General features: G+C 34.3%; 1 protein-coding gene across 2 annotated transcripts; it reads left to right on the top strand.

Moving 5' to 3' along the window:
• Positions 1–7,868: 7,868 nt before the first annotated feature.
• On the top strand, positions 7,869–13,036 carry LOC114297492 (actin-depolymerizing factor-like). 2 transcript variants are annotated; one of them, XM_028241932.2, is made up of 3 exons: positions 7,869–8,091; positions 9,722–9,987; positions 12,580–13,036. In XM_028241932.2, the coding sequence occupies exons 1-3, from the start codon at positions 8,077–8,079 to the stop codon at positions 12,728–12,730; spliced, it is 432 nt and encodes a 143-aa protein (XP_028097733.1). In that variant the 5' UTR covers positions 7,869–8,076; the 3' UTR covers positions 12,731–13,036. The 2 variants fall into 2 exon arrangements, with proteins under 2 accessions (XP_028097733.1, XP_082733823.1); XM_082877697.1 differs by lacking the exon at positions 7,869–8,091 and adding an exon at positions 9,169–9,367 and having other exon boundaries at positions 9,536–9,987.
• Positions 13,037–13,746: the final 710 nt, after the last annotated feature.

Raw genomic sequence — 13,746 nt, 5'->3', positions numbered from 1 at the left:
GCTTTTGGTTTTCTTGTGGGGTATTCTATTAAGAACATAATTAGCAGACAATATTGCTTCCCCCTGCAAGTTCTGTGATAAGCCTGAACTTAGTAATATGGCATTCATCATTTCTTTTAGGGTTCTATTCTTCCTTTCAGCAATTCCATTTTGTTGTGGAGAATAAGGGGTTGTAGTTTGGTAAATAATGCCATGTTGTGCACAAAATTCATTTAATGGTGCATCATATTCACCACCCCTATCACTTCTAATATAAATCAATGAATTTCAAAACAAATTCAAGAAAAACCAAAATAATTATGACTACTCAAGTCAGAATTAATGTTTTGACAAAATCATATCCTCATAAAAAATTTTGCCTAAGAATCAAACAATTCAAAAACCCATTTGATTGTATATATTCTTGCAATTCAATAACAAATAAATGTCACTGTCATAAAAATGTTTGTGACAGAAGAAAATTAAATTATCTCAACTAATGCAAGAGATACACCCCCATATTAATAAAATGGTTCATGGTTTAACAAATTCTACTACGCAAGTAAAATAATTATTAATGATATCTCATGTCACATAATTCAAAATAAACAAAAAATCAACATAAAAGATTTCTTAAATTTACTTTCCAATTAAATGAAACAATATAACTACATACATCTTCATGTTTCAATTTCTCTGGTGTTTAAACACTCATTCAAAATTGATTGGAAAAACTCAAATTAATCAACATATCAATTTAACATTCCAAATCACATGAAATTTTTGTTAAGAAATAACTTGAGTTGACATCATACATGCATATCAAACGCATCAACTAAAAATAATGAATTAACAAAATAAATTAATCATGCATGATTCCAAAATTTGCATCATGAAATAAAAAGATTCTCAACTCATAAATAAAGTTCAATGCGTTTTGAATTTTAAACTCCAAAATGACAAAATATACATTCATTTAATAAGTTTGATTTGTACATAAATAAACTAATTAAATATGCATGCAAAAGTCCTTGTGAATATATATATATATATATATATTATTCCGACTCATATGTAGAAATTATTCACGACTACAGATCCACACACAGAAATTTAAAAATGATTCAAAAAACCAATAAAAAAACTAAACTTGCCACAAAGGTTTCTTTGTAATAAAAATGAAATTTGTTTGTAAATTAATATTTTACTCCAGAAACAAATTCTCCCATGTACTACGATAAAGTCAAAAGAACTATAATAAATTAACAAAATTAATTTTCTAGTTACTAAAACCAGAAAATAAATTGTAACATAAAATAATTTTATTTTCCTTGTTGTTTAAACTAGTAAAATAAAATACCGAAATAATATTTGATTACAAAAAATCAGAAAACCAAACCACAAATTAATTTTCTAGTTACTAAAACCAGAAAATAAATTATAACACAAAATCATTTTATTTTTCTTGTTACTAAAACTAGAAACTACTGTAATTTTATTTTCCTTGTTACTGAAACTAGAAAATAAAATACCACAAAACTATCTGATTACAAAAATCAGAAAAAACACAAAATAATTTTCTAGTTACCAAAACCAGAAAATAAATTAAAACACAAAATAATTTTATTTTCTTTATTACTAAAACTAAAAAATAATATAATTTTATTTTCCTTGTTACTAAAACTAGAAAAATAAAATACCAAAATAATTTTCTGTAACACCAAATAATATTCTGCAATTGTTAATGACACCAGTATATTACTACTAGTTGTCAAAGAAAAGAGACAGTATATTACTACTATCTGTCAAATAGCATAAATCACTATTTGTTTTTCCAACCAGAATATTACTTTGAAAACACAGAAAATTAAATACAATGAAGATACCAAAAACAAAATAAGGGTCTATCTTAAGATTGTTGGACAATCTCCACAGTATTTAAATTAATTAAATTCTGTTGTGTACTAAACAACAACCAGAATAAAAAGAAATAAAGGAAATGAGAGAATTTATTTGATTACAAAAATCAAACTCGAAATAAAAATAAAAATAAATAAATAAAAACAGATTTTATTTTGCTACAAAAATAAAATTAAAATCTGATTTACATAAATAATAAAACACTGAAAATAAATTAAATAACTTACTTGATTTAATTTTTTCGAATTATAATATGATCAAGTCCAATGTTTGACACTGTGTCCTTAAGACAGATTCGTTCTCTCCACGGTACTTTCAGAATTTGGACGTCTATCTCCCAAGATGAAATGATCTACTACAAATAATAACAGCACTACAAATTGTTTGCCTTACGAACACACTAAGTGTTTACACTCTTTCTTTCAGAAATTAAATGCAGCAAAATGCAGAGATTTATAGCAGAGGATGGAGTACCAAAATTGGAGTCAAATCCAAATGGGAGGCTAGTCTATTTATAGATGTAAAGGTGGCTATTGGTTTTGAATTGAACAAGTATGAAACCTGTTGGTTTTGAATTCAAACAGATTTGAATCTGTTGGGTTCATAATTTAAACAGATACAAAAACGGGAAGGGCCCTGTTTGGATGTACGTTAAAAACCAAACTAGTTTATTTCGGGAAGGACCCTGTTTGGATGTACAGTAAAACTAAACCAGTTTATTTCCGATTTAATTTGAATTCTGAATTTTATTTTATACAAAATAAAATTAAATTCAAATATTTTTGGCCAAAAAAGATTAGTATTGGGTCGAACAAGCCCAACCCAACCTCACACCACGCACCCGTGCCCAAGCCTAAGCCCAAGCCCAGGCCCAGCCCAGCCCGCCCGACCGGACGGACGGCGGCGGCGGCGCGCGTATGGTGATTTTTGGATCCAGTGGGTCTAGCCTATTTTGCCCATAACCTCTCCCTCTAAAACACTTGGGTACCCCTTGGAGCACACCCCAAGTATCAAACGCAAGCCTTATAAACGCATTCAAAACCTCCGACCAAATCAATGTGGGACAAGCCATTTTACAACCTTAAGGAATTTTCACCAAAACTCCATTTCCATGGAGCACACTTTGGCTTCAATTTTTCATTCACTTGGTAATGGTATTGAGCAACCAAATATACCACGTGAATCACAACGCGACATAGAACGCGTTACCACTTTGACCTACGTAAATCGACGCATGGGGCCTACCTAAAAAATAGACCAAACTTAGGAAAAAATTCTGGTTTTACCCAGAATTTTATAACCATTTCAAACATCAATTTCGATGATGTGTACGTATTGCAGCATGATGAAACATACCATCATTGCACATTCGGCCCTGAAATTCAAAACAAATCATGTAGTCATTAATTGCAACAAGCTGAGGAATGTCGCCATGGTCTAGTGGGACTTACGTGTCAGGCTCTTACTAGGGGCAATCCATCACTGCCTCTAACGTGCTGTCGATACTTTGCGCCGTACTACTGTCTACTGCTGTTTTGCTATCCACATTTTGATTCAGGTATTGGACCACCCATTGTTTCTGTCCAAAGACGCTAAACATTTAGACACCCACGACGTAAACAACATATAATATCAACACACTACATTAGCATGTCCGTTGATGGTTCAATGCACTACGTTGGTCATATAAATACTCAAAGTCCCATTGCATTCATGCCAGATTTTAATTTCTCAGCCACTACATCACATGTTCCAGGTTCGTTCATACTGTGCACAGCTATATGGAAATGAACACCAAGGGACGTAGTTACCACTTTCAAATCCTCGGTGAAATGCTTATCTTGAATTCCACGGCGCTATCTCATTGAGTTGTAGTGTTTCCAAGTCCCACCTTTTGATTCATTGATGTCCTATTCACGCATGCGAAGCACGTAAATAATACATTGCACATATCAATAACATGCCAACGTACTCAGATATGCCAAAAAAAAAAAAAAAAGCTGCAACACCACATTCGATGTAGTCACGTAAACCATAATAAAATGCATCGACCGCCCATCAAAATACCACTGCACATCAACTAAGGTCTTGTACAAGCATTTTGTATTGTTACATTGTCAATGTGTACTTGTGGACCACTGCTGATGTAACATTGCACACACCATTGGACTGTTATTCTCGTTATAATACTCCACAAATGAAACCCATCGAACGTGTTACACACATGCAAAATCATGCCCAAAACTCGTATTATGAAACAAATTGGGTACAACTGTCACGACCCAAACCAGCCCCTATGGGTTTAGCACCGTAACAGGCCAGTAATCCATGATTACCGAAGGCCTGCTTGACAATAATGACAGTAATACAGAGTAAAGGGGTTGGCGAAAGCCAAAACAGTAAATAAAAGGTGTCCAATGAGCTGCGACAGTCTGAATGCAAAAAGACTTTTATGAACAAGTCACATTCGTAACCAAAACACATTTACATATCAGATATACATACATACAAGTTAGGGATTCAGTCCATATGCCATAACTGTACAGTAGGAGTCTATAACATCTATTACAAAACAGAGACAGAAGGGTGAATCCGAACACCCCAAAACAGCCGTAGCTTGAACGGACTTGGAACCTCGAGGTAAGGCACGGTGGTTGGCTTGACAAAACAAGAGCTAATCTGACGCTCCTAGCTCCGATTCGGTGCCTGTACACCTACATATATATATAAATAGTGAGCTAAAGCCCAGTGAATAACAGTTATGTAAAGAGGTTAAAAATGAATGTCCTTTCAGTAATTAAACAGTCATATCAGTCACTTAGAAACCATAGCAGTCATATGTAGTACATTCCATAGCAAAATAGTACAGTAGGTCTTAACAGACCGAACAGTCAGTCGATGGCCATCATAACAGTAACAGTAGTGGTTCTAAACATGGGAACCGACAGAGATCTCTGTGTCAGTAGCAGTAACAGTACAGTAACAGTAAATTGTTATGGATGCCACGAATACAGTTTACAAACAGGACAAACATTCATTCATTAAACAATAACGTTTCAGTAAGCAGAACAGTTGATCATTCAGGAAATAATCATAATTGAACATATCTTTACAACATTGTTACTCACTGAGCACTGGGCTATAAGCAGCTAGTGGGCGTCCTCGGGTGCCAACCCTACACAGTTACAGAACGAACACACACTAAGTTACACATTCGGGAATCAACAACTTAGTCCCTATCTTGACTCGATGTGGTTCTACATCAATATCCTCATTAAGGTGTCTTAAACATGGCCTAGCAAGGCCTAGGATGGAAAGAGGATGCAAGGATGCACTTTAAAACACTTTTCAAAATTTGCTGAAACAGGGGTCCACGCTCGAGCGTGGCTTCTACGCTCGAGCGGACATGCAGACAAAGGAGCTCCGCTCGAGCGTGACTTCCTACGCTCGAGCGGACTTCAAACTTCACGAAAAGTACTGGATGTATGCAATTCACGCTCGACGGACGCTCGACCCCCGCTCGAGCGTGAGACTCAGGTCCTCGCTCGAACGTGAACTTTCTCACTCGAGCGGACTATAAAACACATGAACTTCTGGGCATATGCATTTCACGCTCAAGCGTGACTTCCTACACTCGAGCGGAAGTGCATGTACTCAAAGTGCACACTCGAACGTGAAGTCCTACGCTCGAGCGTGGGTCCAAAATCTGGAATTTCCAAATTGAACCTCAAGCATGAAATTCAACTTTTAAAGCTTCAAATTCGATCCCCTTGGACTAATTTTCTGGAAAACTCTTGGAAACTCATAGTATAACATGTCTTTAAAGATCAATTTGTAAAATCAAGCCCAAATGTAAGCCAATTGAACACAAATTCAAAGGAAACTTGAAGAACGATGCAAAAATCATACATGCATGAGTTCTCATGAACTCTAGTGTTTCAAAACAAGATCAAATGCAATGTTGAGCTCAAAATCATGATGAATTCATGAACCATAACAAAAATATGCACATGCATGTGAGGATTTCATGCAAAACAACTTCAATTTTCAAGAACATGTACATGCATGCATGAATTACTATTCAATTCAACTTTTAAATTAATTCTTGACATTAATATCCAAATTTACCATGGGCCAAGCAAGAAACAATTTAACTACATAAACCAAATGATGAATTCTCTACCTTAGGTCTTGAATTTCAAGGTATGGAGGCCCAATTTTGCAAATTCCTTTCAATTCTCCTAACTCTCTAAGCCAATTCTTGTTGAAATCAAACTCCTACCAAGTCTCTCTCTCTATCTCCTACGATTTTGTCTAGGGAAAAGGAAGAGAAGTGGTGCATCAACATATGTAAAATGTAAGAAGTGTTGGTCTAGAATTAGGCCACTTAGTGGCAAAAGTGGTAATAAATCCAATTAATGTGATTTACATCATTTCAATCTAATTTAATCACTCCAAATCAAATTTTCATTAAACCTACCATAAAATCACATAAATTCTAATTAGCATAAAACACTAATCAATTTCTGATTCGACCGCCGATAAGGCCTTCAATTCGCAATTCAAAACTTAAAACATGAACAGATCGATCAAATGACAAACAGATAGAAATGCAAATAAAGCAATATACTCTTGCAATCAATTCAGAATTTCAGTCAAATCAGTTACTTATTATTCTCAGTTACAGTTTAGCATTAATCAGAGGTGAGGTTTGTCACAACAACATTGACTATATCAATTACATAAGCAACCAAACTCCCAAATCTTAAAAAAATACATTTAACCTCATCAAACACATTAAATGACTACAATAGCCAAACCTACACACCTTCGCAATAACCCAAACATATCTTCTTTTCCTTAGAAACACCACGTTGACGTGCCATCAAATGTGACTCAATTGAGTGTAACAATCAACAACATTCGCAATACTTCGAATTGGCACACCGACCAAATACCACTAAGCACATTCGACATTGCATCACAACTACGACACATCAATTTATTGGCTTATCAATTTATTTAAGTTACATCAACTTTTTATTTATTTATTTTTTTACACATTTTTTTAAAAAAATTAAAAAATCAACAAAATGTGTATTTTTAATACAAAATTTTGTAATATTAACTATAATTTTATCACAAATTAATGTAAAAAATATCATAATCAAGCCATAAATTTTTGTAATATCAATTATAAAATTTTAAATATATTATTACGTTAATTTTTAGTGAAATTATCTATTTTGTAATTAATATTATAGGATTATTTAGAATGATCTAAATAAATATATTTTTTGACTTTTTATGAAAATATATGTAGAAAAGTAAATAGGTAATATGACTCAAATAAGTGCATTTATCTAAATAAGTGTACTTATGTCTATCATATCAAACAATCGGTACATGCCATAACACTTTTCATCTAAGGTCTCGTTTGCGAATATGTTTTTTTAGTAACTTTTTGGTTAAAATATGATATAAAAAAAACTAGTATGTTTGGAATAACTTTTTAAATTTTTACGAAAAGATATGCAAAAAGTAAAGAGAAAATGAAATCTTTAACTTTGTGGTATAGATTGTTAGCTTTTTAATTTTTTTAAGTGACTTTTTGACTTTTTGATTAAAAACGCCGCTTGTCAAACGAGGCCTAGTAATATTATAAATCCAAACTTAACCACTTCAAAATTATCTAAAATTATCATCTTATGATTCAAATTTATTTTATACATAAATTTCACACCACACAAATTTAGAAGTGATTTTGAATGTGCTAAATAAGTTTATTTTTTTACATTTTATAAAAAAAAAATACAAAAAAATAGAAAAAATAAATAGAAAAATAAAAAGAATATATTGATAAATATTAATAATATTAATTAATATAACTCAAATAAATATATATATATATAAACAAAAAAATATTTTTTTAATACATGTCAAACAAAACCTTATTCCCAATCACACAATGAATGCGGAATAGTTAGGGGGGGCTTCATAGCATTTTTGTTTTCCATCTATTTAATAGATTTAATCTGTCAAATCAAAATTTCAACTTCTTTTCTCTTCGGTAGGTGGGTGGGACTGCTTTTCTATCCTACTTTCCTCTTCCTTGATATCCTTTTCTCTCTAAAAATTCTCTCTCTCTCTCTCTCTCTCTCTCGATCACCATCAGCAATGTCTTTCAGAGGGGTAAGTTCACAATCTCATCTCTCGGTTGATCAATCCGAATTCTATTGTCTAGATCCGAATTTGTTTAGTCCATGCATGCTTAGATTCTGTATACGATGTTGATTTTTTTATTTTTTTGGGGGTGTGAAATTAGCTTAGATCTTCGTTACTGGTTTGTGCTATTTGAGTTTCAAAAGAGTGTGATTGTGTGTGATGAGCTTTGATTAGGCTCTGCATGGTAGTTCTTCTTTGCAAATGGAGGTGAAATTTGATGTGTCTGGTTTGTATTGTGAGCTTTGGGTTTTGATGTAAATTGTTCTTCATCTTTATTTTTTGGCTTCTGCCGTAGTGTGATGTTGTAATTTTTCGTGTTCTATCCTTTTCATAGGTTATAATTTTACTGGGTCGAACAATTGCGTGGAAATTGCAAATCAGTGGTAAGACCAAAGAATAAATTGCAAAATCATGGAAAAGTTTATCACTTCAATTATAAAGTTGGTAAGCTTTACCATTGATTTGCAATTTTTTTGGAAACTTACACTGAATTGCAATGTACCCAACAATTGTTAGGATCTGTTTGGTTGTGTTTTTTCCTTTTTTTTTTTTTTTTTTTTTTTCAGATACTAAAATATGGCAAATTTCATTTTGCACCCTGTATTTTATGCCCAATCCCACTTTGCCCTTGACCTTTCAATTAGTCATCCCCTAGACTTCGGGTAAAGTGGCAATTAGGCCCAATCTTATGACATTGTTTTGAAAACCTACCCCTAGACTTCGAGTCTAGTGGCAATTAGGCCCAATCTTATAACCTTGTTTTGAAAAGACTTCGAGTCTAGTGGCAATTGGGCCCAATCTTTTTAACATTGTTTCGAAAACTGATGAACAAATCAAAGTCGGATTTTGGTAAAAATACATGGTACTACTTAAAAAATACTGATCATCATCATTTCACTTTTGTTCGAATACAGCTTTTTGGCGTTTCCTACAATGTGGGTTGTGTTTTTTAAAATTTTCCTGGGTGTTTTATTGATATTTTAGGATTGGTTGTTATATAAAAATTATCAACTAAATTTCTTTTGGAAAATTGTTTTTCTTGAGAATTCATTAGAGGACTTGTGCTGGGGCTTAAAGGTATAATGTAGCGGACAATGACAACAATATCTTGTAAATAGGAAGGATGCCACTTCATTGCGTAATGAAATTCTACGGAGAATCTCCATTGAATTATCCTTTCATCCTTTTGGTGCTTTGAGAGATTGATGGAAGGAAAGGAATATGCTCAAAGGCTTCCCTAACTGTTAAGCATCCTACTTTAAATATTCAAATTACTTTTGATGAGAATCAAAAATGGTACCAAAAGAAGTTTAGAAAAGCATTTTTATTTTATTTGATTGTGTCATTTTAGTTTTCAAGGACCATAAAGTGTATTGGTAAATTTCTTATTGTTGTATGATGAATGCTGCAGAATAGGAAAAGCACAGAGCATTGTACTATTCAACTTTATCATCGATTTATAGCTATATGTGATTTAAACATGGAGCTGCTGAAATTGTGGCTTTAGCATGTTTCAGACATATTATACACAGTATGCAGGTATATGTATGTACGATCTTCATTAGAGCAAGCATTTGAACATTTTGTTTGATTTCAGGCGAATGCATCATCTGGCATGGGTGTCGCTGATCACAGCAAGAGCACATATCTGGAACTGCAGAGGAAAAAGGTATACCGTTACGTGATCTTTAAGATTGATGAGAAGAAAAAAGAGGTTGTGGTTGAAAAGACTGGAGGTCCAGCTGAGAGTTATGATGATTTTACTGCATCTCTGCCTGAGAATGATTGCCGATATGCAGTCTATGACTACGATTTTGTGACTTCTGAGAACTGCCAAAAGAGCAAGATCTTTTTCATTGCATGGTCAGTTTTTGTTTCAAATGCTTGAATCGCATTGTATGATTGTTATTATGTTATATGTGATTTTATGATGTGTAATTGAGATTCTTTTTTCATATCAATCATCTTTATGGCAATCGGTCATCAGATATCTTCTGCTCCTTATGCTTTGGAAATAGTTTCATAGCCGTAGTCTGATTGCACTCAACTAGCAAGTATGGTGGTACGTCTTGGTATCACACTTGAAGCCCTGATTGAAAGCCAAAACACATAGTGAATGAGTCAAAGCACGAGTAACCCCCAAGTAAGGCCAAGGGGACTACTAGGCCATGCCTACTCGATAGTGCCATGGGTCGGTATCTCGGTCAACATGAGCTCTCACCAAGCCATGGCTCCTCATGCTCCATTGCCATCTAAGAAGCACAAATACTTCTAAGAGGGTAACATGTCATGTCCAACAGTGTCTGATACCGACATGACACAAACACTCATCTAAGACTTCCCAACACTTGACACAAATAATACACATTACTATTTTGAATAAAATAAGTAGATAAAACAAAAACAAAAACAATGTAAACTTATAACTATTCTCCTCTTTTAGACTTCAAAAATTATCATCTTAGACTTAAATATTCATATATATAACATATAATAAATATGTAAAATTATATATTTTGCATGTGTCCTATATTTTTTTGAAAATTTTTGTATTGGTGTCGTGTTCGTGTCATGTCACATGTCCATGTCCATGTCCATGTCCATCCTTCTTGGATTGTCATAGAGCATACAAGGGGTGGCCAAGGGTATCACTCTGTCAAGCCAGGGTACCTTTTCTCGGCCACTTCCACTTGCAAGCAGCATGTCTAACTCTTGGCTCAACATGTCTCCTTTGTGTCTTTCACCCACAAGTTGGAAATTTATGTACTATCGTTATCTCTATTGCCATCACGTTGATATTTTAGGCTGGGAGTTGGGTCTAGGTATCCACCACTCAAGATTGCTGGATATTGTTCCTTGGAAGCTATAGGAGATTGTTCCTTGGAAGTTAACCAACAGAGAAGAGGCATTAGTCCACCACTCAAGGGTTCATCAAGATTGCTAAGCTCAATACCCCTATGGAGAAGCCTTCGTTGACCAACAGAGAAGAGGCATTAGTCCAACACCTGACACTTTGCAAGAAGCATCATACCTACCACTTATGTCATGCTATGATACACCCTTCGAGGTATCGCACCAAACTATGCAACTCTCATGATTCGGCCTTTGAGCTCTGAATCTTGGGACACAGTTAGATCGGATACCTCCACTTTCTCTAACCAAGAGGAGATGACCACCTATCCATGGGTGAGCTGGCCTCCAATGTTATTAGAATCTGTATAAAGGGATATTTATGCACGTAGATGAAGCATACAACTATTATCTTCTTCCTTTACACTGGTGACAAAGGTCTCTAGTGCTGCCCTGCCACTCTCTCTCCCTCTTATGTTGTGTTTGGATCATAGATTTGGGTATGGATTTGGAAAAGGAAAAGAAAAGACACGGTAAATGGAGAAAAAATTTGACTTTATATTTCATACACATTTCTCTCACATTTTCCATTCCTTTTCCAAATCCTTACTCAAATCCATGATCCAAACACAACCTTAAGGTTGCCTTGGTTCTCTTCTCCTCTGCCTCCAGCGACTCCTGGACATGGAAGTGTCCACATCTTTCTAGAGGTTCCTGACTGACCACATCACTCCCAACTATCTACAAGGCATTCACTTATCAAGCTTATTGAGTAATATGATATTATACGTAAAATGCTCTTTGGCACCTTAGAAAATGAACAAGAAATATTAAGAAATATAAGTATGTTGTGTTTTCATGTACTTCAACATGGCATTTAGATGAATTGAACAATCGGACACGTATCAACACCCGTAGCTGAGTCCATGTAACATAGCTTCTACACATAGCTCCCCATTTGGTGCTTTTTGTTGACATGACATTGCCAGTAGATACCACTTTTCTCATTATAAGCTCGTATGATTTTAGTAAACAAATTTTTATAGTCGTTGCCTTAATGATGCAAAGAATTAGATGACAACAGCTACATGTTGGTAGTGGGTTTAGCACGAGCACTATTGCTCACCACTTGCATAATGCTTGCTGCAGCTTGCCAGTCACCTAGGGGCAGTTAGGATTTGGGATTCACTATGTATGCTTTTGGTGCTTTGGCAGTTATGACTCTTTAAGTTGTGGTGTATTGTTGCTTTACTTCCAAACCCACTTCCTTATAATTGCACAAGAGATGCATGTGTGCTTGTTTATGTGCCTCATTTATTGAGATTATTGCTCTTTGCCCATGAATCATTATGTGATTGATTGAATGTGTCATCATTCATCACCAAAATGTGGCAGTTTAGTTTATTTCCAGTTGGGTTTCAACTTATTGTTCCTGTTCCGGTTCCAGTGGTGGAATGTTCTTGAATGTTGGTTAGTCTTCATGTTTTTCTCAGTTAAAAGTCTTATCTTCCTATGACACTATTTTGGGTGTTTTCTCTTGGCATCTCCAATTTGATTACTCAATGATACTAGTGTAATGTTAAGTTGTTAACGCATCTTTTTCAGGTCTCCTGCTGTGTCTCGGATCCGCGCCAAGATGCTGTATGCGACATCCAAGGACAGGTTCAGAAGGGAGCTGGAGGGCATCCATTACGAGATTCAGGCCACTGACCCAACGGAGATGGATCTTGAAGTGATTCAAGACCGCGCTAACTAGACCCTTCCTGCTGTATAGAGGGGGCTTCGCATCGTAAGCAAAACTGCTTTCATTTCTATGCGACTTATTAGTTACTGTTTATGAGCAATGCCTGTTTCTGACACAAAAATACATATATAGCTTAATCTATAAATAACAACGCCTGGGAACGCTGATCTTGGAGCTCTTGGCTTAATAAACCCTAAGTTCTGTGGGAGTCTTGGGTTCCTTATTGTCATGATGCTTCCCAGATGGAAAATGGGCCTGGTTATGTATACAGATGATTTAACTGCTAATTATATATTCTATAATGGGGTGTTTTCAGCATGATTTCGCTCTGTGTTATGCAGTATGGGCTTGTCAAACTTGTTATCTGCTCTGTTCTCATAATTTGTAGTTTTACAGTTTCATTTTTGTGACATGAATCGGCTAGGTTATTGAAGATGATTGAATTTTGAAACACTGGCTTAAGAGTGATGTTTCTAATGACCAAGTTTTTGTTTCAAAATTGCTTACTATTTGATGTGTCGTCATTTTTCTGCATTGCATTGTACCGAGGCATAAATGACATGTGACGTGTCATATCATATGATTAACAAAATTGTTACAAATAAAATTTATTATCGTAGCATTGAATTGGATGTTTAAGTTAAAGTTTGAGGTTCAAGTTCTCTTTGTTTAGTTTTCTATGAAATAAATATTAATGAGAATAAGAATTAAGTAACCTAGATGTAAATGGGCTGAATGGAAAGAACCCAAAATAGAGTAAAATTGGAATATGTTTGGTTTTTTTTCATAATCACATCTTAATACAAGAGAATTTGAGGGACATGTAGAGTTCATGACGGGTTTTCATTTTAATAATCTGAATCATTCATTCTGTAGAACCGTCAATATATATTATTTAATAAAAAAATTAGTTTGATATGATAATTATATATATTTTTTTATTTTATCATATTTATCTCTAAAAAATAGACAATAAATACATTTTTAAAAGTAGATCATTTATTTTTTAAAGATAAATATGATAAATA

Source organism: Camellia sinensis, chromosome 7 (genome assembly GCF_055761805.1).
Source record: "Camellia sinensis isolate YWXY chromosome 7, ASM5576180v1, whole genome shotgun sequence".
In the NCBI taxonomy this organism is placed as follows: Eukaryota; Viridiplantae; Streptophyta; class Magnoliopsida; order Ericales; family Theaceae; genus Camellia; species Camellia sinensis.
The sequence above is the reverse complement of the archived record's forward strand: the minus strand, read 5'-3'. Positions and strand labels throughout refer to the sequence as shown.